Here is a 26,613-nt window from a genome sequence, read left to right as displayed (position 1 = left end):
GCCGAGCCAAACTGTACAATAAAATGCGTCCCATTCAGTAAGTTAGCCGCTAATTACGTTGAAACTACATTACACCGCAACTATAATTTCTTTCACAAGCATGTAATTAACATTTGTGTCTGTTTCTTTCTGGGAGGACAGACGGAGGGATGACAGCTGGGCCTGTAGCGAGAGAGCGCTAACTACCCATTTGGTTTAGTGACCCGAGCAAATGGTGTGCAGAGAGAGCAAATTCTTTCATGAGATCTGTGATGTGACATGCAACAGCTGCACTACGCTCTGTTAAAGTATCCTCTCAGTAAGCCTCACCTTATTTATAAACACTTGTAGTATAAACACAGCTCTCATAACGATTTAATTAGGTGCACAAACATATACAACGGCATTCTCAGCGCACTCAACGGAGCTTCGCCGAGACCCTCGCTGGGACAGTTTCTTAAACGATAGACTTGGTTGTAAAGTAAACATCTGTTTCAGATTTTTAGGAGGACAAAGAGATCAAGCACAGGATATTGCACATATGCAGGGGTTTAGGGTTGGGGGGGTTGGGGGGGGGGGGGGGGGGGGGGGGGGGGGATGGGTAAGGTCATCATCTGGTCTTTTCCCTGCTGTCAGTGTTGAGAGGAGGATGTTATAGTTGTGCTGCTTTGCTATGAATCTAATCTCCATGCTCATTCATATTGATCTCTGCATCAGGTTTGTTATGGAAGTCAATAGTAAGATATTCCGATTCCAACATTGACTGGGTGCAGCATTGTCATATTCCGGGATATAACAAGCTTGTTATAGTTAATGCCTGTTGATATGTAGCGAGCTCTTGGAGCTGAAATGCTCACGAACAATAAACATCAAAGACAAATTAAGAAGGAAAATGTCAAATATTTTTGTCTGGTAGTAAGCATTAGTTGAGAACAACATTTCAAGCGAAATTAAAAAGTTGAAAAAGATTAAAAATAGTGCATTTGTTTTAGAAGAATGCCATAAAATCTTGACTTTAAATGATCAAGATCTACTGTATGTAGAAATGTGCTGAACTGTAATCTTTTGGGGTGGGTTCCTTGAGTTGAGGAGATTTTAAAAGGTTAGTTCACCCCAAAATGAAAAAAAAAAATCAATGAAAGCTTTTTTTGGTGGAAACCGTGATACTTTATTTCCAGGATTCTTTGATGAATATAAAGTTCAAAAGAACAGCATTTATTTAAATAGAAAACTTTTAACATTATAAATGCCTTTACTGTCACTTTTGATCAATTTAATGCATCCTTGCGGAGTAAAATGCTACGTTTCTTTACAAAAAATTGTATGGCATACGATAATGTTATAGTGTGTTATCACTAAAAAGTGTTGTAATTTGATCTCAGTTGAAGTAATTAGAAAAGTGGCCACATTATAATGTGGAGAAAGCAATTAGTGATTAATTATTGATAACCGTTTTGGAGTAACTTCCCTGACCCTGCTGGCTTGGTGACATTAGATGCACTTCATGCTTGTAATGTTATCCATGTTCCTGGATTACAAGATTAAGGTTAAGTGTAAAGAAATAATCTTGTCTAATCGCTTTGCTCTAGAATTTGTCTTTTGAATATAACTCTCACTTGCATTTATAACTGTACAGATGAAGAAGCAGTGATTTATGTCCTCACCGTGGTTCTGTGCAAAAGACACGATGCCACAGAAGACTAGAGAGATCCTCAAATAAGAGGAAGTTTGTGTTGTGTGAGAGGCAAGCTGTAACACTGTTGAAAATAAATAATGCTCCAAGCATGTTCATGTCATTAGCATACATCAATTGTTAATTGAGCTGTTTATTTATCTGTTTATCCTTTGGATTGTTTTTCTGCTATAAGAGCTTATGATGCTATTGGAGTGTTGAACAGAAGCGTGGGCTTCTAGAATTGCAGTCATCAGCTCTATAAGATTGTACAAGGTGTTTCTTCAGCATCAGTTTGATTGTTCCGAAGGGCCACATGGTTTTCTCTCCCATTATCTCTCATTTTTGTCCTTTTTTCACCCTCCCAGTCCTTTGGGGTGTCTTTTTCACACCTGTTGCTTCCTTTCAGACTGATGACAGGCACAGAAAGAAGCAGTCAAAGCTGCCTGTCATGTATTCAGGGAAAATGAAGAAAAGTTCATGGAGCTTCCTGGAAGAAAAACACTTTTGACACTTTTGGAGTCCACATAATTGCTGGTGTTAAGTAGTCAGTGTAATTGCTTTCCTAAAAATGGAGGGAAAGTTGTGTGAAGATAAAGTGGATTGTGTCCAGCTTTATTGCTTGACTTCACTCGTCTTTGACAAACTGTTTGGCTGGAAGGGAAATCAAATTTACAAGAAGTATAAAGTTAATGAAATGTCCTCCTCCTGCTCTTCCCTTGCAGCTCACTTTTCGTGGAAACACAATCCGTTCTAATCATTATCTGTGATTGTGGATTTGTGAAGGTGGTCTACACAGAGTGTTCAAAGGGGGGGATTTTTGTGAGCGGTCACGGCTGAACTTTCTGGCCCAGCAGTAGGTGGGGTAATGCGGTAGGGGGCGGCTATGGAGGATTAGCCTGCAGGCCTGCGTGATCTCACACCCCTCTGTCATGCGGACCTGAGATTCTGATCCTTTTCGCACGCTGCATTTGTCAAAGCAGCCACGCAGAAGAACAGAGTTGCTTTCTTGTCGGTTTTCCCCCCTCACCGCCACCTGTTCACTCGGTTATGTACACCTGTACTGTCAGATCTTTTCATCAAAGGGTCAGAGTTCGGTTTAGACTACAGACCGTGACAAGAAAATGGCAATATGGGGCACTACTGATATATTGGCTATGCAAATCAAACGGTAGAATTTGGGCCATTTTGGGATGTCATACCAGGTTAGCCTTTTAGCCTTAAATTTTGAACCAATAGCTAACAACCCTGCCGTTTGAATAATGTGAGATTTTCAAATATTTTTTGTGAATTTTTAAATTGAATAAGAATTTTTTTTCATACACAAATACACACCCACATACATATATATATATATATATATATATATATATATATATATATATATAAATAATAATAATTCTAAATTCAAAATTATTGATTTTTCTTTTATGCCAAAAATCATTAGGATATTAAGTAAAGATCATGTTCCATGAAGATATTTTGTAAATTTCCTTCCGTAAATATATAAAACATTTATTTTTGTGAGTGAATGCAGCACAATCGCGAACATAAATGGACAACTTTAAAGGCCATTTTCTCAATGTTTCGACTTTTTTTTTTTTTGCACCCTCAGATTCCAAATTTTCAAATAGTTGTATCTCTGACAAATATTGTCCTTTCAAAAAATGTACCCATGTGACTGGTTGTGTGGTCCATGGTCACATATGTGTATACACACACACAGTACCAGTCAAATGTTTTTGAAATAAGTCTCTTATTCTCATCAAGCCTGATTTATTTGATTAAAAAATAGTAATATTGTAAAAATAATGCTTTTCTATTTGAACTACTTTAAAATATCATTTATTTTTGTGATGCAAAGTTTAATTTTCATCCGCCGTTACTCCAGTCTTCAGTGTCACATGGTCCTTCAGAAATCAATTCTAATATGCTGATTTATTATCAATGTTGGAAACAGTTGTGCTGCTTAATATTTTTTTTATAACCTATTATACTTTTTTCAGGATTCTTTGATGGAAAAAAAACAAACAAAAAGAGCAGCATTTATTTAAAATATAAATCTTTTGTAACACTATACACTACTGTTTAAAATTTGGGGGGCAGTAGTTTTTTTAATCTTTTTTTTTTTTTTTTTAAGAAATGATCGTTGAAGTATTGAAAGGACTCCTTGTATGATGGATGTTATTGAAATTATAATGATTGATCATCTTTGACAGGTGTTTATGAGTCATTGTTGCTGTGCATGTATTCCAGGGCAGCTTTGGCTTCAGTAATAGGTGTTTCTGGCAAATAAAGGTGACCAGCGCCAGTAATAGCATGTTTGTGTTTGACTAATGTCCTCAAACGGGGATTCATTTCATTTAACATTCTCTTTTAACAATCGTGGTAATGATATGGAACAAGAACAACTTTGAGTCCTGGAAGGTGGTTTCCATAAGAGACATATAGAAATGTCCCAGTTGTTATAATTGGCCTGTGTACATTTGATGACAACACAGAGTTCACAAGCAGCATTAGGAGGCCTCATTATTAATGTATAAATGAATCCTTTGACAGCTACAATGTTTAGTTACATCTATGAAGAGGTGTCAGTGAGACAGGATGGCAAATGTACCCTCTTGGCTAACAAGTAGTGAGACAGATGCTGGCCAACTCCAACAGTCCACCTCTAATCGGCTTATCTTGGCAAAGGGATGTTTGACTGGCACGAGAAAAGGCTGATGAATGTGGCCACAGGTACTCTTACAGGATGCTGAACATAAGAAAATTACATTTTGAATTAGCATGTAGAAACAACATTCAAAAGGTCAAAAGGAAAGCATCATTTAGTTTGCATGCATGCATTTTCCATTTGGAGCACACTGCAAATAAATATGCTAGTTATTCTCTAATGGGCTGTTGTTATATGATTACAAAAAAAACAAAAAAAAACTTGTCTCACAATTATGACTTTATATTAAAATTAGATTTTATTTATTTTTTTACAGGCTTCCAAATACCACAGTCTATATACCCAAGTGAAAAATAAATATACTCAAATGTATTTGAAATACATTTATTTTATGCTAAGTATACTACAAATACATTCACATATTTATGTACTTAATATAAATACAATGCAATTGTACTTTTGGTATACTAAATTGGTATTTAAAGTCTGCTAAATTGGAACCACTAATTTTGTACTTAAAACGCTTTAGTTATCCGAAAATAGTGCTAAGGTCCTACTAACAATATACTTAAGTATATTTGATTGTGCTAAAGTGGAACTATTGATGCACTTTAAATATCTTGCATTTAAAAACTGATATTATAGATCATACTATCCTTACTAATAGTGATATTAAAACACATTTTAGGCTTAATATTAATAAATGTGCATTGTGCAATAAAGAAGTGCTCCAAATAAGTAATTCTCAAGCGAGATGTCAGTAAATATGTTAATGGGTTTGTAGTATACTTAGTATGCAATAAATGTATTTTAAATACATTTTGATATAGATTTTTTTCACTAGGGCAGGGCTTCTTGATTATGACAAAAATTATAATAGTTAATTAAAATAAATGATTATTTTGGTCAATACTGAGATCAGGATTATTTAACATAATTACTCACTGACTTCATGCATTTATTGAGCTTTAAGCCTTTCTTATAAACGTATGGTATAAAGTATAAACATACTTGTTAATTTGCTGAAGAACAAACAACATGGGCAGCCACAATCAGAGACTGAATGGCCTCAGTTTGGACCTCTTTTCAAGTCCTAAACCGCTCGCTGTTTGCTCTGAACCAAGGATAATCTTGTAGGTTACACAAAGTTAAACAAGCGGCGTGCTGCCAAGTCATCTGCCTTCAGCACAGGCACTTGAGCGCTCTGACAGAGCTGCCATAGAGGAGGTACTCTGCACGCTCTCTGCTTTGTCTCTTCTGGTAACATGGCATTTCTATAACGGCTCCTCTAAGCTCTCAAAACAAACAGACGAGTCATGAGACAGGGCAGAGGGAAGTGAAGGATTTTTCTGTAGAATTGTAGTTTATATAATGGAAACATTTCAGTCACTACCTCTGAAGATTTCATGCATTTGTAGGTCTTTCGAGGGAAGTGATGATTTTCAATTTTGCATCAGTCGCTGACAGGTTGTGACACCTCTTTTTGTCCGCTAAGCTACTTTGTAGCATGTTTCAGGTCATCTATTTGTGTGACTCAGAAGACAGTATGAATATATATTTTTTCTCTTTCAGGCTCATCATGGAGACCACAAGTCCCAGCACCACAGAAAAGAAGGAGTGCAAGGGGTCAGGCCTGGATGGCAGTAGTTTCTCAGACCTTCCCAAAAAGCCCTCACCGACCACAGCATCTCGAGGTACTGTGTTCTCAAATGGAAAAGGTGCATTGTCTTATTTTTCTGATGTTTAACTACTTTCTTTCCTATCCCAGTAAATTGTGTAGAGGCAATTTGTAGCTTGACTTGCGAAGTGTAACTCTGGCGCTTTTCAAAACTTTTTCTTAATTTGTTCTTGTTGTCCTACTACCAAATGGTTACAGCTGGTTAGCATGGCTCAGTTTGCCCCTGGTGGTAAATACTGAAACTCCATTGATGACCAGGAGTGTTTGGGAAACCAGTTTAGAACAGTGTTATTTTAGTATTATTTATATACTTTATAGTATTTATTAATATTTTTAATAAGCTTTTATTTTTATATTTTCAGTTTTCATCGTAATATTTGTTTTATTTTTAGTAATTCTGGTACTTAGATTAGTACCAATCAGTTAGATGCGATGGCAACATTGAACAACAAGTTTTTCATTTAATATTTATATTTTGTTTCAGTTTTATTTCAGTTATTAAAAAACTATTTTTAATGGTTTGGCTGTTACTATTATTATTATTTTAAGTTAAATTTGGTATGCTTAGTAGTTTGTTAAATTATATAATAAAAAAATATTTAAAATTATTATTGATAATAATTTTGACATTTTGTAAAAAATATTAGTTTAAAATGATTATTAAGACCCTAGAATACGCCATATTAGGAAGACGTGTTCATATATCGGCTGAGACATTGTGTATCGGACCGGTTTGCTCGTGTATCACTTGTTGACTCAAAGATGCAAAGGAAAGAGTGAAGAGAATGGACGAGAGGCTGTACATGTTTAAAAGATGTCAGTGAATGTGTGATGAAAACCCTTCTCTAACTAGGTTGAAAGACCTTGTTCTTACCTCCAGAGTATAAATGTTATAAATTTCTTAAAGCTTCAGGGAGAGCAGTGGACTGCGCTGTCCATCTGACAAACATGAAGATGGTGAAAGACCTTTGAAATGCTAATGACCTGCTCATATTATGGCATCGTACTGTTTAATGAGGGGTTTGGTGGCCTGCCATAAGAAAGCAATGATCATAAATTGTTTAAGACAAAAGTAGAAATAGGGCATCGGTGTACCCGCTCTTCAGAAGGGTGTTATTTTTTGTCTCAGTGTATGATGTTGTGGGTTATTTTGAATGTGAAAATTCATATTTAAAACGGAAAAAATATGATTATAGGAAATGCTCAAGGAATAGTACTTCATTTCATTAGTTGCCTGCTGAAAAGGCTTTTGAATACAAACCTCAGTGATGGTGAAGGACCTTGCTCTCACCACTAGAGACCAGAAGTTTTACAAGCGTGTATAAAAAGATGTAGACAAGGAAGTTGGGATCTTTTCATGAATTTTTCATTCAATTTAGTGTTACACTGGAATGATACTCTCAAAAATTACTCACTCTTACGTCATTCCTAACCTGTATGACATTTTATTTCTTCTGTGAATCATAAGGAAACATTTGAAAGAATGTCCTGGTCATTTTCTTTATATGCAGTTACAATAAATGGGTGATTATTACTGTTGTTACTATTGGTATATATGTCTGATTTTGTATATTGATTGTTTTTAAGAAAATTGTTACATACATTAAATATTTGTAAAATTGAAATACTGTTGATTGCCATGAATATAGCCATTGCTGCATATACTGCGTTAAATCATAAATTAATAAATAAATAAAACAATAAATGGGTGAAGCTTTCAAAATGTATCATTTAAGTGGTCCATATGACTGAAAATTAAGTTGTTGTTCACTGAAAATCTTGTTATTCGCTCTAGTTGTCCTTAACATGTTCATATGTGTTTATAAGAGAAGTAGCAATGCCCAATTCATAAACAAATGATGCTTATGAGTCGGATCTTTTCAATGAATCACTGATCCAGTTCACAACATTGGTCTGAATGATACGTTCACAAATCATTTTTAACAGTTTTCAAGTTACTAAGTACTTACTGTACTTCAATTTCATTTTGAATTCATTTAAAATATAGTGCACAGTATGAATAACTTGGTGCTTTTTTTAAGCTTGAAAAAGGTATTTTTCTATAAAAAAAATTGGAAAGTTACATATACTCGTTCCTGTCCCTGGAGATCTGCCTCCCTGTATGGTATTTTTCAAACCCTGCCTGTAATTGCCAATGAACCTGAAGACTTGGATTTGCTGGTTGAAGTGTGTTTGACTAGAGTTAGAGGATCTGAACCCTGTAGGGCGATATAGATCTCCTGGAGCAGGACTGAACTTATTTAAAGCATTTCTGAGCTATTCAATACCTTTTGTTTCATCTCACTTTTATGTCTATTTACAGTTTTTATGGTGCAGAATTTGTTTTATTGAGATCAGTTTAGTGGTTACAGGGGATCAGCAGGATTTATTAGCTGCTCGTTCCAACTTTTGTTCAGTACCTCGAGACAATGTGTGCTCAGTGTAGGTACATGATATGAAGTAGGAACAAGGAAAGGTGTCAGTGTTTCAAAGGAAAATCTGCAAAGAAAATTCTCCGACCACAAAACATTCTTTCCCACCAGTTCAGGCCAAATTTTAAACCGGTGTTCTCAAATTTAATGTGTCCTGACATGATCCCGACCAAAGTCAGTCCAGTTGGCGGCCATCTTGGTAACACCCTTGGGCAGTTACTTTTAATGATGCAAGCACAGCTACTGCTGTATGAACGGCAAAGACCGAAAACTGTTTGCAAAGCATACGCTTTAATAACACACTACCGCTCAAAAGTTTGGGGTTGGGAAGATTTTTTTAAGTCTCTCGTTCTCAGTAAGGCTACATTTATTTAATCAAAAATACAGTTAAAACATTAATATTACTGATTTAAAATAACTGTCTATTCAAATCTTTTATGTAATTTAATACACTTTACAATGTAAAATTGTGGCTGCACCACTTCAGGCAGGCTTAATTATCAAGTTTGGTGCCAATTAGTTTTGTTTGGATACCTGTATGTGGTGAGGATATTATCCCGCCCCTGCCTGGTATAATATCAGCAGATTGATGACAGGTGGTGGAGATAATTTTTCCAAGCCTTTTTCATTTGTGGAAGCACACCGAGCGGTTCTAGATTGGTCACAGACACCATGTCAGAGAAACAGAGGTATTTCTTTATCCCTTCTAAATAGTTCTCTGTAGAGACGGTGAAGAATGGGTAAGGAGGCTGGGTGGGAGGAGCAGAGAGCAGTGCGGCGGGCAGCCCAGGGGAGAGAGGCAGTCCACCAGGGGTCAAGCCACTGGCAGAGAAAAATGTGGCTTAAAAAGCCGCTCTATCCACACACAGCCCACTCTAAAGGGACAGCCACTAATCTTCCTGAGAAAGGGATTTATTCTCTTTTTTTCCTCCGCCTTTCCTTTCTGTTTCTCTAAATGAGGCCCTTCCGCTGCAGTGGGTTTTCTGGTCCAGAGAAAGAGGATCTCTGACAGGATAGCATGAGCAGGCTGCATTTAGCCTATGCTGGAGTTGTAGGGTTTTGTTTTTTCTTCTTATGTTTGCCAGTTTGTCATTTCTTAGAACTATTGCAAGTTGTATGCACACATGCGCATATGATCTTTTTTTCTATAAAATTCTCCAAAATGGTAAAAAGCACCATAAAACTGTCATAAAAAGTAGTCTATACTACTAAGTGCTTTGTTCCAATTGTTTTTAGCTGTCCTATAGTTTGTGTGATGAATTTAAGACATTAATATGTACCCCTGTACTTGAATATGGCATCTTTAATGGGGTCGCACATTGGGTGACAAGCGCAGTACTATGTCTTCCAATACTTTGGTTTTTATTAGTGTTTCAGTAATAAGTTTGTCTTTTTGTGGCTTGAATAAAGTCTATGCTTCGTATAGAGAAATATCGTAATATAGATCACCCTTTTGCATGAATGGCACTTTGTTCATTCTTTAAGTGAACTTTGGCCCGTACAGTGATTAGATTCATTTTTTGGACTGTCGTCTTGTGTAAACGGTTTTAGTCAATATGCTAGAACCATTGGCGTTGTTACCATTGGCGATGTGATTTGGCTAAACTAGCGTAAACCCTAAAAATTTAGGGCATGAAACGAATAGTTACTTTTTGTCTTGCTTTCGAAACTACCTCAGTCAATACTGACCCCACCATTGCCCGACACCCGAGAAGTCATGCTGGCAGCTTACAGGAAGGCCTATTGACTGAGTCTGAAATTATTATTTTTTTTTTTTTTTGTTCCTGTCAGATGTGTGACCGCCCACTATCTGGAACAGGCTGCAGTCTTTGCAGAAGATTGATATCATTTTAGAGTGGGAAATACTTTAATTTTGGCTTCCCAAAAGGTGACCAAGACTGTGTAAAAGCACCTTGCCTTGATCCTTCCTCGACAAGAAAAACTATAGGATCATTTTATTGCTGTCGGCGCATAATGTGCTTAAATTTTCTTCCCATTTTGTTATTTTGTGCTGCTTGTTCTCTATGTGGAAACAAGCTCTTTCACCAGCGGTTAAAGGGATTTGTGCAAAGTTTCCTTCATGTGGCTTTTATAAACAGTTAAGTAAATGGCTTTCCAAGATCCCCCTGCTCTCCTCATCTTAAATTTCACATGGGGGACTGACCAGCCCCAAAAGGGGATTTAAAGATTAGATATGGTAAGTGAAAGCAGGGGGATGTCTTGATTTTTGTTTTTTCGAAGAGTCCACAGGCATTTGATTGTGGCATAAAGTCTACTTGAAAAACATGAGATTCTGATCAAGAAGTTGAAGAAGTAGCTCCTCTCCCTTCCACACTCATTAAAGAAAGTAAAAGTCAGAGAAGTGGTGCCCTACATACGGAATGAGACTGGAAAAAGGAAGTCCAGTGCGCTTTTCCTTCAAGTTTGCTTGGATTCGGTCACATGGGTTTTAGTCTTTTTACTTTTCGACAGTTTGATGTTAAAAAAAATGTCTGGTGTATTTCGAACATTAGTGTGCTTGAAAATAAAGAATAATATATGTACACTGTTAACATCTGAGTTCTGAGGAATATTTAAAGTGCTCTGAAAGTACTTTTTTATTTTATTTTTTTAAACAGCCTTATGCATTGCAAACTTTGAGAAGATTCGCTATTACAAGGGAAGACAAACTCGTTTTGACCCATTTCTCATATGTTGTATCTGCCAGACATAACGCGTTGACAACGATACACCCACCACACAAAGATACAATGCATAACTGACTGAGAAATGAAAGAATGTGCCTCTGATATTACTTTAATGCTGAAAGGCTCCTTGCTTCAAAGCCCCTTGTTAAAAGTCAAAAAGAGGGAGCTTTAGGCAACGTCTGCGCACATAAATCTCTCCATACTGGAGACATCCACACACACAGGGTCCAAAGACAACATGTTACATTCCAGGGCGTTTACAAGCAGTGGGAGAGGAGTAAGGAGCAATATATGGATGCTCCGGGGGATTAGCCCACTCCCCTTCTCCTTCCCTGTTCTTCTCTGCCTCCTTTTTTCTCCTTTTTTTTTTTTTTTAACAGCGTGCCATTCCCAGCATGAACCGTTTAGTCCTGACTTCAAACTCTGAGATAATTCCATCCATTTTATGTTTCCTAGTGTGTATTCAAAGGCTTTGGAGACTTGCTCACACACAGGTGTTTTTGGTGGCCCCTTTACTGTCATTTTTACTTTATTGAGAATGAAAGATTAGAATACATGTATAAGGCTTGGGCTCAGGCAGCATACGGTGAAATTAGGCCTGTACCTAACACGTCTGTACTGTCGTTAATGAAAACAGGGTGTGAACCTCTACCCACACACAGTCCTGAGCCAGACCCGCATCCCAGTGAAGCATGACAGGAAGAGAATGTCTGAAGTCTTCCAGACATTTACACAGGATAAACAGACTAAATTTGTAACTTTGCTTCATTACAATAAACAGAAAAAAAAAAAAAAAAACTCTTTTTAAGCATTTGTAATGATGCACTCTTTTCATGTATGTATTAATTCAGGTTATATACAGGCATTTAGGGATGCACAAAAATATTTGGGACCATATTAAAGAGGTTTATTTTTTATTTATTGCTGTCAGTTTGCTAATTTGATCTATTTTTACATTTATATTGACTCATTTAGAGTTCATCTTTAACAACATTAACAATTTAATTACATTGTTAAATGTAATTTTTAGCAAATCAAAATGAATACATTTTTCATTCTGTACATTATAATGTTGCAATGACTAAATGTGACTAAAAGTGGATTTTAGTTTTTATAGAATGCACTTGTAGCATTTAAAAGTCGTTTTTAAAGATGATTTTAGTTTTTGGTTTCTTAATTTTCAATTATATAACAATTTAATATCGGACATTTATTGGATATTGCCCATAACATAAAAACAGCTAATCGCTATACTGGCATAAATTTCAAAATCGGTGCATCCCTATAGGCAAAAGTAACTCACAGTGCCATAGTGAGTATGCTGTACAAAAAAAACATTTGAATTTTATTTTCTTTTACACTGTTATAACTTTTTTTTTGTTGACTGTGAAAGGCATTAGAAACTGTAAACCAAGAGGGGCGGAGCCTAGCAAATGATCCGTTTTTTCAGAATACGGGGACCATTGCAGGAGGTCTGCACAGAAATGTATGTTAAATATAATATCTCGAAGCACATTTATCAAATGCACAGCTGCAGAGGGTCTAGAATATGCTGCTTTCCAGGGAAATTTTCCCACAGATTGGCGGTTGGTGTGTCAGCAGGTTGTCCAGCGTTGAAGACAGGCGGAGGGGGGCCGACAGCAGTAGTCATTTCTGGACACGCTCCAAGGACAGGGCCTAGATGCGCTATAGTAAACTGTGCGACCAGCAAAATAAGCAGAGGGGGTTGATTGTGTAAATGCAGTCTGTCAAGTGATAACAAACAGAGGAATCCTCCGACCGCGGGTGGACAGACAGACGCACAGAAGCATGCGGTTGGCTCCTTTGGCCATTCATTCAAGTACTGAATGTCAGTGGCCAGTGCTGTAGTAGCTCTGTCATGCACTTTTTGTTGCACAGTATCATAGATGGATCGTCAGGACTGTATCAACACAATCCTGTCCTGTTATCTTTGTGCCCTTGATAAGATGGCGGTGACCTAGTGATGGATCTGGGCTACTAACGTAACAGTTGCAGGAATAAATCCAGATAGTAGTAACCCATGATAACTCCACCAAAGCACTGAATCCAAGATTGCAAAGGGGAGACTGTTTCTGTTATTAATCTACTGTAGTCAGTTTGGGTAAAATATGGATGCTTGCAAGTACTACTTGTATGCTGTATTCCAGATGTTCTGAAATTATACTTTAGCTTTCGGTGAGAAACAGACTGAAATTTAAGTCATTATTCAGTTATAATTTTTCCCTCCAATGAGCTGTTAACACGAGAACCACTGCGACTGAATTAATGAGTCGGTGATTTGAACTTGAGAACAAATATCTGACTAAAAAGAAAGATCGGGTCACAAACCAAATAGCGACTTCTGCTGTGAACTTGTAAACTCTCAGTGAACGAGTCAGTGAGAGCTGGGATGAATGTGAAAACTAGAGATGCACGATTGATTTTCACGTGATCGGCCATGACCGGCGACAGGCTGGTCAGTCTGACAAATGCCGATTTTATGCCAGTCAAATGCACTCGGGCGCCGCATGATTAACATCGTGCAACATCAGCATCACACGTGCACACGGAACACACATGTAGGATACCTCGTGAATTACTGCCGTTCAGACCGCAAGCACGTACTTTTTTTCGGCGTGCATGTTAATCAATGAGTGCATTCACAACGGGAGCAGGAGCAGCGCGAGCAGTGAAGCGCGTGTTTCGGCGCCGAGTCTATTTGCTGCACTGCTCACGCTCAATTAAAGGGAAAGCACACTTTTGATGGACAAAATAGCCTAAATAGGGTTTCACAAAAAAGTGCCCAAAATGCACAGAATTTGCGTGTTTTAACAAGAACTGGTGTAGGCCATGTCAGAAAAGAAGACTAATATTTATAGAAACTTGTTTTATTATTCATTTTGTACAAGTGATTGCAATAGGCCTGTGTATGTGTGCTTTGAGAAATATCTTTATACTGCAAGGCTATATTTATTTTATTTTTTATTTATATATTATTTTATTGCCATTCCCTGTTTTCATACAGACGTTTAGTTTGCTAAATACATATATATAAAAATAATTGGATATTGAATGTGAAAAGGAAATGGTTCTTCCATAACACTGCACTTCATATGTGTGAATTACCCACATCTGGAGTCATTTATATAGTTCTATTTTATAGCGTTTATCTGTTCAAAAAAAGATGTACTATGCAAATTGTAAAATGTTCTATTACAGAAAAGATATAAAATAAATATTTGTGTGTGCTGTAAAGTGGTTAGAAAAAATGAAATCGGAATCGGCAGGTCACACTTAATGAAAAATCGGAAATCGGAATCGGCCCAGAAAATTGTAATCGGTGCATCTCTAGTGAAAACATACATACATACATACATACATACATACATACATACATACATACAGTACTGTGCAAAAGTCTTAGTCATGTTAGACTAGACCCCCCCCCCCCCCCCCCCCCCACACACACACACACACACACACAAAAGCATCTTGGAGACGTTCCCGTAGTTCTTCTGGATTTAGTTTGTCTCAGTTTTTTCTGTTTCTTCATGTAATCACAGACGGACTCGATGATGGTGAGATCAGATCATCCTGGCTGTTGTCAGATTCCTTGCGCATACAGAAATCTCACTGGATTATTACAAGTAATGGCAAAAAGAATGTTTGGAAATGTAAACTGATATTTCCTACTGACACACTACAGCAAAAGATATAAATAACTGACTTAAAAAGGTTTTTTTTGGGGGGGGGGGGGGGTATATATACATACACACACACACATTTATTTCATTTCTATGGTGCTTTTGCACCTTTTTTGAAGAACGGTTCATTGTAATTGCATGGAAAAGGGCAACTAGTACAGTCTTGAAAACATATTTTGTGTTTAACAGAAGAAAAAAAAGGTTTTGGAATGACATAATGGTGAATAAATGATGACTTAACTATTTCTCTGAGACTTGGTTTTCAGCTAAGACTCTAATGAAACCAAAAATCATTCAGAGAGGAGATCGTTTAAAGTGGTAGGGGGGGAAAAATCATCAGAAATGTCTGCTGTGCACTTTTCTTCATTTGTAAGGAGAAATTTGAAGCTTGCCATGTTAGCTAGCTGGCTCTTTGAATTTCCGCCTTGCAGATTTGATTGATTCGCAGAACAAGTGCCCGTAAACCTGCTGGTTGAAATGTTAGAGAAAACAGCATTAAGAAAATAATACATGGATAGCTATTTGCTCAGATTTGCTGAAGCATTGGCCTCAAGAGGAAGCGTCCGGATGTACAGTATCATATGTACTGCTCACTCCTCTCCTTCTGTGTGGCCTGTGGGCAGCAGGGAAAAGCTGCCAGAGACCAAAATCTTTTGGAATTCTGAAAGCTTGTACATGGGAAATGGAATCAAAATGTTTCCTTACTCATTTGCTGCTTGTAAAAGCCAGCTCACACTGCTGGCAGCAGCTTACAGTCTTAATCATTCTTAAAACAATTTTCCCAAAATAAGTCTGGCTTATGTTAAGAGAAGAAGTGAAAAAAAAAAAAAGTGTAGCTTTCAGGAAAATGGACATCATTTGCAAATGAAATCCATGCCATCGGAATACTTATTCGGCTGGAACCACCGCCTGCACACCCAAACGGTTCAGAAAGCAGGTTTTTGGTCATGCAAAGTCCAAGTTCGAGGTCCGTCTGATTCTTCAGGTATAAATTGGTGTGAATTTAAACTCTGTTGTGGCTCAGGTAATTTCCCACAGTGTAAACTATGCATTCTTGGTCTGTGCTTCAAAGAGAGAGAAAAAAAGGTCATTGCATGGCACCAGCAGATACGGACTTGTTCCCGGCCCCAGCGTTCCTTCTAACCCTCCTCCTCCTGGAGCCGAGCGGTTTAACCTGGATCCAGTAGGATAGTATCTTATCTTTGACTCACACGGCATGAGACCGATGGAATAAACAAGACATGCACTTGACATGTTGTGGCATGGAGCCATGAAGGTATCAACAAAGGTATGAAAGATCAAAAAGTAACAGGGAGCAGAGTAAAATCTCAAACGTTTCAGCATGTATTCGTGCTCAATCACAATGTTCTGATAATGTACAGTGAATTATGGGATTTAAAGGCTAGAAGAAGATACATTTCTTTACGGAGAAATCAAACAGTATTTGATTACAGTGGTCGCTGCCATTTTTAAGCGACGTCACATCGAAAATACACTACCATTCAAAAGTTTGGTGTCAGAACGTTTTTTTTTTTTTTTTTTTTATATAAATGTTAATTTGAACTTTCTATTCATCAAAAAATGGTCACGGTTTCCACAAAATATTTAGCAGAATGTTTCAAGAAATGTTTCTTGAGCAGCAAATCAGCAGAATGATTTCTGAAGGATCAAGTGACACTGAAGACGGGAGTAATGATACTGAATTTTTTTTTGCCACCACTGGAATAAATTACATTTTTAAATGTATTAAAATAGAAAATTTCTTTTAAATAGTAATAATATTTCACAATATTACTGTTTTTAAACAAACAAATGCATCCTTGGGGAGCATGAGAGACTTCTTTGAAAAAACTTGCTGCTTAATGTTTCATGATTACAACATTCATTTTTTAAATATTTGTTTTAATTAATTTGATTGATTAGTTGTTGTAATCCTACATTTTGCATTTTTTTAATTATTATCACTTAAATTCTTATTTCATAGTGTTTTTTTTTTTTTATGGACTGTATTTGTATTATAGAAGAGAGAACTTTTTGTTCCCCTCGTGTGTTTCTGTAACATTCAGTTAATTTGTGTAAAAACACTGGTGTTTGGGACATAGCCAATTAGCAGTCTGCTCCAGGTAACGTTTTCTTCTGTCAAGCGAGTCTCGCCCTGCTGGCAGCGACATAGAGGCGTCTGGAGCCAGAGGGAGCTGTGCCGGCTCTGCCAAGAGCAGGAGGCCAAAAAGGAACATAGTTTCTCCCACACAACCCACCACTTAATAGCATAAACATCATTGCCTTTATATTACCATTGTTTGCGCAACCGCAGAATAGCTAAATGGATTGAGAGCAATGTTGACTGAGACCGTGTCACTGACAGACTGAATTGTAGTGTTGGGCCAGTGTGTAAATATGCTTTCTCTTATCTAATTCAAGTAGTCAGCGAATACCGCAGGCATTCAGAGCAGGCCTCCGCTGTGTCAGCGCACAGATATCATCCAGCAGTCTTTTGATTTGCCTTTTTACTTTGCTGATAGATTTCAATGGAAAATTATTGAACAAAGCGAAGTATGTTCTCAAGAATTGATTTCAAATTCACACCTAAGGGAATGTTATCTTATGTACACACACACACATTTATTTATTTGTTTATTTATTTCAGTTGATATTGGATATTTAATTGTGCATGGTCATTTACTCTTATTTTTACATTTAGATTACCTCACTTTAAATGAACCTTAAAAAAAATATATATATATATATATCATAACATACTCAAGTGTCATTTTTGCTTAATGAATACACATTTTACATACTGTACATTATAATGGTGTGATGCCTAAATTGTTGATTTTTAGTTTTTTTTTTTCCATTAATGTACAGCAGTATAGATTCATTTCGGCCATTTACTTATTTTAATATTTACTGGCCTTTTAAGGCTTTCCATTCAAAGCAGTATGCTTACTGTTATTAGAGGCTATATTTTGTCCAGAATCAGGCATGTCTGTTATTGCAGGTGGGTTCATGCTAACTCTGGAAATGAAGCCTGCTTATCCCCCTAAATAGACCTTGTGTTCTCATCTGTTTGTGTAGCCCAATTCTGACACCTCAAGAAACCTCGAGCTGGCAGCTTGTCAAATGCTCTGAGACACTGTAATTGGCATATAACTGCTAATGATAATGTGCTCAAACAGAAGAATACTCAGTGTGACACACTCGCATGTTCAGTTCACACAAACTATATTTATATACATATTTATGCAGTAATCTATCTATCGTTCTGTCTGTCTGTCTATATCTATCTGTGTCTGTCATTCTATCTATCATTCTGTCTGTCTATCGTTCTATCATTCTCTGTCTATCTATCTGTCTGTCATTCTATCTATCGTTCTATCCTTCTGTCTGTATCGTTCAATCATTTTATCGTTCTGTCATTCTCTGTCTGTCTGTCTGTCATTCTATCTGTCTATCGTTCTGTCTGTCTCATTCTATCTATCGTTTTATCTATGTATATATCTGTCTATCTGTCTGACGTTCTATCTATCTTTGTCTATATATTGTTCTGTCTCTGTCTGTCTGTCTATCCTTCTATCTATCGTTCTGTCCTTCTGTCTGTCTATCGTTCTATCATTCTCTGTCTATTGTTCTGTCTATCTATCTGTCTGTCATTCTATCTATCGTTCTATCCTTCTGTCTGTCTATCGTTCAATCATTTTATCGTTCTATCATTCTCTGTCTGTCTGTCTGTCATTCTATCTATCTGTCTATCGTTCTGTCTGTCTCATTCTATCTATAGTTTTATCTATGTATATGTCTATCTATCTGTCTGTCTGTCTATCTGTCTGACGTTCTATCTATCTTTGTCTATATATTGTTCTGTCTCTGTCTGTCTATCTATCGTTCTATCGTTCTATCCTTCTGTCTATCGTTCTATCATTCTCTGTCTATTGTTCTGTCTATCTATCTGTCTGTCATTCTATCTATCGTTCTATCCTTCTGTCTGTCTATCGTTCTATCATTCTCTGTCATTCTATCTATCTGTCTATCGTTCTGTCTGTATCTATCGTTTTATATATATATATATATATATATATATATATATATATTAGGGGTGTGCAAAGCAGCCGGTATTTGTATCTGTATTTGTATTTGTTGAGAGGGGAAAAGTATTTGTATTTGTATTCGAGTAAATTTCAAAATAGGTGTAAAAATCCATTTTTTTTGCGTTACACTTCTAATTTACGTTATAGTGTAAGTATTCTTTAATTATATCCATTATAATAATTATGGATATGCAATATTGGTTGATGTTTTTCCATAAATCCAGCAATGAACATGTAACAAGGAACGTCATTGAAAAGAAAATAACATAACAGCCATTACCTACGTTAATGTTACTCTGTCAACAGCCTATTGTCTAAATTACCAAGCTAACAGAGCTACTAGTGTTGTCACGGTGCCAAAATTTCAGTATTCGGTACCAATACCTGTGAAAATCCACGGTTCTCGGTAACAATTTCGGTAAAGCTTAATTTAGATTAAATTTACATATATTAAAGTTTATATCACGGTTACAAAGATGGAAACTGTAGTATTAAAAACACTACATTAATATTACATTTGTTAGATAACAATAGATAAAATGACCTAACAATAAACAATAGTTAGGCTATATACTGTCGCAATTATTCTCCTTGGGGTTCATTTAAAAATACATTTTTAAAATCAAAAGTTAACATTATTTATGTTAACATTATTTAATGCACAATGAATGAAGTGAACAAACATGACCAATCAAGTGTTTGTATTAAATAACATTCACAAACATTAATTAATGTTGTAAAAATATATTGTTCACTCAATGTGTTGATGTTAGATGCGCATTAAGTAATGTTAATGAATGGTATCTTATTGTAGTGTTACCAAACAGGAGATAAAACATGTTTTATTTGACTTGACTGTACTTATATTTAATCCAAAACTGCATTCATATTTAATTTTAAAAGAGCTTTTTAAACCTGCTAAGAGTTATCCAGCCAAGAATAAGCCTAGAACTGCTTTTCTGACGGACTGATATTAATGACAAAATGACGGCTTTTTAATTTCATTTCTCATCTCCATAAATATATCTAAAGCTAATGCAAGGGCTAGAAATCAATTAATTCTTTGCTGATACTTCGTAATCATGAAGAGCGCAGTTCGCACGCTTTCTCCTTTCCACAAGCGCTTGCCCTCCCGTGGCGTCTGTCGTTGCTATGCAGCGCGCCGCTCGCTTCTATTATAAGCGCGCTTGCCGCGCGCCTACATTTGAAATCTGCACGCGCAAAAAACGCGCTATGTGAACTACCCCTTATGACAACGTGACATTAGCCTAATCCAAAATATTTCAGCCACCACATCAGCAGCACCGCCGGTCGCCATGTCTCATGAGGAAACGCAGCTTTTTGATATAAAGTTTTTCTTGTTCCCGAATACAAATATTTTTAAAAGTATTTGTTCGAAATAAGTATTCGTAAAAAACACATTATTTGTGCTTTCCGAATACCGTATTCGGGTTCGGCTCCACCCCTAATATATATATATCTGTTTGTCTGTCCATCCGTCTGACGTTCTATCTATCTTTCTGTCTATATATTGTTCTGTCTCTGTCTGTCTATCTTTCGTTCTATCATTCCCTGTGTATTGTTATATCTGTCTGTTATTCTATCTATCTTTCTGTCTATATACTGTATTGTTCTGTCTATCTATGTCTATCTATCGTTCTGTCGTTCTATCATGCTATTATTCCCTGTCTGTCTGTCTTTCTGTCTATCGTTCTATATTATCTTTATTTCTTTCGCTCGTTCTGTCATTCTATCTATCATTTTATCTATTGTTCTATCTATCTGTCTGTCATTCTCTGTCTATCGATCTGTCTATCTATCATTCTATTTGTCTATCGTTCTTTCATTCTATCTTCTGTCTATCTTTCCATAATTATTTTATCTTTCTATCAATCTTTCTATAATTCCTCTGTCTATCTTTCTAACAATCTATCTGTCCATCATTCTATCTGTCTATCGTTCTGTCTAAGCTTGATATCTTTGTACCCATGTCATGTCAGCTCACTGTAAGTAAGTCTTTCAGAAACCAAACGCTGATGCTGGGCAGCATCTGATACCCATTGAAGGATCAGCTCGTGGATGTTAATACATCTGTGGCACATGTGTATCTTCATCAAGACGGCGGCAACTGTTAAACTTCAATGCACTTTGAGATTACTTTGCGAGAGAGGATAACTGCTTTTTAATCAGATTTCTCGGTAAAGCATGGTTCTGTTTTACGCCACCGTTTCTATCGCGACAGACGTTAGAAAACCAGATGTTTATTTTGTGTGCGTGGATGTGCTACTCTAATTGCCGTTTCTGTTTACATTTGTAAACATGCAATTGCATTTAATTTCTTTTGCGGGACATGAAAGAAGATATTTTGAGGAATGTTTTTGTTCAAACAATGAAAGTCAATGGGGTCCAAAACATCACCGTACCCCATTGACTTGAATTGTATGAAAAAAATAAAAATAATTTCAAGGTACCTTTTGTTTGTGTTCTACAGAGGGTGAATAATTTATACGTTTTGGGTGAGCTGTCCTGTTACGATACAAAAGATAAAGATAACTAGAGTCAGCACACCCTCCTTAGCAAACTTTAAATGGAAAACAGGAACATTTTGAGGTGCTTTGATTACTGTCTAGAAACCTTCTGGCAGTCATTTAGATTTTTGGCCTAGTGACAAAAACTGATTCAGAACAAAAGCTTCATCAAAGGCATCATGAGCGATGAATGCAAAATTTGGGTTCCAGGTTTTAAGACGCATTCAAAAATTTTGAGACTCATGTGCTACCCCGCAGGATAAATCCACAGTCTCCATGTGAGTCATTTTATTCTGGAAAATCACCTGGTGTCGCTTTTTGTGGTTTAGATACTGTAGAACAGGCTGGCCGAAGTGTTTCATTGTACCTTACTGGCTGAAGGCACAGCAAACTTTTCTATTCCGTGGTCTGTCATCATTCAATAGTGTAATTTTACCTGTCAGTAATTATTAAATTAAGGTGTCTAAAGTGACACCCCTCTCTATTATGTGTTAATGACCTGCCTCTTAGCTCAGACAGAGTGTATTGTATTGCTCGTCTTGGCTGTCAGGATGTGACCAGTTAGCCACAGTGGCTCTTAGTCTCCACTTGTTTTAAGTATTCACAACACATAACTTGAAGCTTGTCGTCTTCTCTTTCTTTGCCTTGAGCTAATTGCTGACAATTATCAGTCCTAATTTTACTCTATCGTCATATATGTAATGAGAACGGACTAATTCAGACAGGTCAGTCTTGAGTGGGTGCAGACTTTAACAGTTAAAAGAAACTTTAGCACAAATATGTTCTGATGGTCTTTATTGTCAGTTGTAAGGTTTGACTGTAAAGAATGAAAAGACGTGTGTGTGTGTGTGTGCATATATATATATATATATATATATATATATATATATATATATATATATATATATATATGTGTATATGTGTGTGTGTCTGTATATGTATATATGTATATGTTCTTGTAATTTTGTTTTTGATATATCTATTTAGCTTCAGTTTAAATATTAAAATTTTACTAAACTTAATTTTAGTTTAACTACTCAAATGTAAAATTCAACTTTTAGTACTTCAAGTTTTTAATCAAATATGTATGTTTTATTGTATTTCAACTATTTTAATAATCAAAAACAATTTTTAGTTTTAGTTAACAATAACAAAACCGCTACTATGATGTAGGCTATATATAAATATTTTGTTAAATATGATATCAGTGGGTTTTGTTATTTTTTAGCATTATGGTAATGGTTAAATGATGTAGTTAATTGAAGTCATGAAGCAACCATTATACCTCTTAGTAGATACATACATAATGAAATAAGTGTGAAATATTTTTGATTAGTCATGATGCAAACTTGTTTGAATACATACATAATGCAGTATTTCAGAGAGCTGTTTAGTAGTTTTGTGGGCTGAAATATGACCTGGACATGTTAAGACTATAACCACTGCATTAGAAGAAGCACAAGTTGTCTTAATGCTGCTCACTAATGCTGTAAATTACAGCTGCAGTGGAGTTTTGGCATTTCCCCCTGCCCCCATCCTCCCGTCCCCTATTTAGCACTGCAGGCTCTATCTTCAAACAATTGGCTGTTTGCCCGCTTTGTCTCTGTCCTAGTTAGCACTGTGCCATTGAGCTGTGAGGTCAGTCACTGGCACTTTTCAGTAAAGTGTTGGAGGGCTGTCTCAGACCCCTCTGAAGTGTTTACCTAGACCCCTTTCTTCAGCTTTAGCCCTCCCTGCGGCCCGCACTAAGATAAATATTGCCCTGTGTAGAGAGCTCTCTGAGAGGCAGACAGAGGCAAGCTTCTGCTCGTCTGACAATATTTACAAGAGCTCTAAGAGGAGTTAAACGAGTGTGTGAACAAAACGTAGTAGACTCACAGTTGACTTTTGTCCCGACGTTAAAGACAAGGATGTTTTGAACTTTTAGCTTTGATTCAAGACACCACTAAAAATGCCTCAGGCGTGTGCACAAAAATTAAGAGCAAGTTTGCTCCAAAACTTTATATATGATAGCAATAATTAAATGAAACGGTGACAATTCTACACACTATTTTCACTCATTTCCAGAGAGGAGCCCTTGTTGCGGTCTGACCGCAAATGTTGTTTTGGACCTCACTGACAATGAAAGTCATTGTTTCAAATCTTTTTCTTTTTTTTTATCAAATTTTTATCTTTTTTCTATTTCCTATCCTATCCTATCCTATCCTATCGGGAAATGCTTTAAAAACCAGTGCCCCACACAGTAGCAACATGTAGCATGGGTCTGTCCAGGCAAATATTATTGGTCGTTCACAATGACGAGGCGCTCTCATTAATTTGTCTTGTTTGTGTTCTTTCATTTGGACTTGAATGAAGAGAGACATATAAACTAACATTTGCCCACATCTCCCCTCTCTGACCTCCCTTCCAGTGTGGGTAGGGGAGGGGGGGGGATCTACACGTGTTACTCAAGGGTTCTTGTTTATTTAGTTTTATGCTTTCATTGCGGCCAAGTAAACATTTCAGTTGCAGTCTGTTAGAAAGTCAGTTTTGCAAATTGTGGTTTCAGAGGTATGGGGCAGGATAGCAGATTACTCTGTGTGCTGCATTCAGAAGACCCTTACATTAGAGCTGGTCTCTAGTGCCTCTTTACCTGGGTTCACCTCAGCAACCACCAAAACATAGGATTAGTTTATTTACAGGGAGATTTTTGACTGAAAACGAACAGGATTTAAAGCTGACACGTTTAAACATTAATTAAAATTTCAACTGGAATCATATTCATTCTGTACGTGGATATTAACGTAAAGCTCACACCAACCACTTAAATTACATGTTCAGCATTCAAAACATCTTGGTCAGGCTTGGTGAAGCCAACTGAAAAAATACGCTTACAGGATAAGGTCCTGTGTAAACATTTAGAGCACTAAAAGTAGTAAACAGGTGGGCTCCCAAATTGGAAACAATGGTGGGAAAAGCATGACTTGACTGAAAGGTTTCCCACAAGAAAGGACATTCACTGGATAGCACAGGACTACCACAATGATTTATGGGCACCAGGCGGCATGGCACAAAGAAACATGTAAGTTCCTTAAGTCTTACTCATCACCGGAAAGGAACAGGTCTGCTCTTCTTTACTTCCCCACTCAGCCCTGTTTTTACCACTACTAGAGCCAACATTTTTGTGAAGTATGACATTTGTCCTTTATTAATGATTTGATGGTGGAAATGCATCAACCAATAGAAATTCTGTTGCATGCTCTTAAAAACCATACGGTGTAACTAAAGGTTGAATGGTTCCCAAACAACATTGCAACTTTGCATGTGAATATAGAATTAAACTGTTATGTGGTCACTAGCTACGTTTACATGGACGCCTTTTGTTTCAATCGGAATGAATTAATTCTGATTGATGAATCCGAATGTATTGTTTACATGAATGCTAAATAAAGTGATTGGGTTGATGAGCTTGTTTATATGTCACAAGCTTCAAATCAGAATAGATTTTTTGAAATGTGCACACTGCAGGAATATACTGAGTTTCCCGCTGTTTGTTTACACATGCTATTCTCCTGCATTGCTTCTTTTCTTTGTTTTAAAGAGCAGACCACACTAGGAGACGACGAGCACGACGAGCACATGAACCGCTGTGCCATGCTGCTTATATTTATCAACCAGTAAAACAAGGCGTCTGTGGATAAGAGTCCGAAACAAGGACTGGTGGGACAGTTGTCCTACTCCACTTCACAGATGATGAGTCGAAGGAAACTTTTAGAATGACACGACAGTCGTTTATGAAACTTGATTCAACAACAACCGCTTGTTCCACGCATCATACGCTATTACGCCATTTTTGCGTCATTGCACTTGCACAGAACTCTCCAGTTTTGGTTTTCAGTCCGCTAAAGTGTGTTTACATGTCCTCTCGATCGGATTGGAAAAAATTTAAACCACCCCTTACAATCCAGATTAAATTTCAGTTGGATTTGGCCAATTCATTCCGATTGACGTGGTTACGTGTGTCTTTTTTTATTCCGTCTGTGCTACTAGTCCGATTACAATCAGATTATTAGGGTCTATGTAAACGCAGCTACTATTACAGGTGAGCAACTGTGCATATATAAGTTATTTGCATATACCATGTCCATGTCTTAGACAAAATGTTATACATATTTACTTTTTAAAATTGAGTTTTTACCTCAAGTGTGACATAATGTAAATCTTTTGCATAGATGCCAAACTTATAATTTTGTTGATATACATTCATCAAGTTAAAAAAATTACATGAGAAGTATTTTTACATTTTGTTTAAAATTTGATTTATATATGCTCATTACCTCCATGACCTCCCATAATCATGGGTCATCCAGAATTTGAGACTCTTGTGCACCCTCCTTCTAAAACTTTGTGAATCATGGTACAGGCGGAATGCACCCCTTTTGTCTGGGAGAAAGAAGCTCTCATCCTCCCATCCCCCTTTCCCCTCTCTAATGGGAGGCCCCCATTCCGGCCTGTTAGACATTTTCCTGCACCCACCCACCCACCCCCAGCACTCTGTTGCTATCCCGTAAATTGAGCTCTCCCTTTGGAGGCACTAATTAAGAGTCCTAATCCTCTCATCCGCAGAAAAGAGGAGGGCTGACGGGAAACGTTTCCTTGCAGTTCATTATCTGTGTGTCCAATGGCGCTGATGCTGACAGTGCCTCTCCTGGTCGTAAATGCTGTAAAAAAATTGCAGCCGTCTGTAAATCATCTCACTTTCTCAGCGTGATGGCATGAGATGGCTATCGTGAGCCAAGACGCTTCTGGTTAAAGTAAAGAATGCTGCCAATTTCGGCACTGGTGGTAATGACAGGACTCTTTGAAGCATGTAGGGTCCAAACGGCTGAGTAAAAAGTAATGGATGGCAATGAAAGGCATGAGCCACGGGGATATGGCAGCAAGAGGGGAAGTTTCATCCACGGGAAGTGATGCATTCACAATGGAAAAGAATTTTAATGAGGGGTCTTATTGTCTGTGGCATTGAGGCAAAGCATTTGTGACCTGGAATTGCACAAAAAGGATGTTAAATGCTGAGTAACAGGAATGAGTGCTTTGCTGCGATTACTTACTTCATTCCAACCTGCCAGGAAGACCACTGCCTGGGTGTAGGAGAATAACAAAGAGGCCGAAATGGAGAATGAACCAAAGCT

At 37.0% G+C, this 26,613-nt stretch overlaps 1 protein-coding gene across 1 annotated transcript in view; it reads left to right on the top strand.

The window, feature by feature from the left end:
* The window catches only part of gli2a (GLI family zinc finger 2a), a 79,974-nt gene that overhangs the window by 9,310 nt on the left and 44,051 nt on the right, over positions 1–26,613 (top strand). The window contains exon 2 of the mRNA XM_084420859.1: positions 5,898–6,019. Coding sequence (XP_084276985.1) covers positions 5,905–6,019 — 115 coding nt within the window. The 5' untranslated portion in view covers positions 5,898–5,904. The remainder of the gene's footprint in view (positions 1–5,897; positions 6,020–26,613) is intronic.

The sequence above is a fragment of the Rutilus rutilus genome (assembly GCF_951802725.1).
Source record: "Rutilus rutilus genome assembly, chromosome: 10".
NCBI lineage: Eukaryota > Metazoa > Chordata > Actinopteri > Cypriniformes > Leuciscidae > Rutilus > Rutilus rutilus.
The sequence above is the reverse complement of the archived record's forward strand: the minus strand, read 5'-3'. Positions and strand labels throughout refer to the sequence as shown.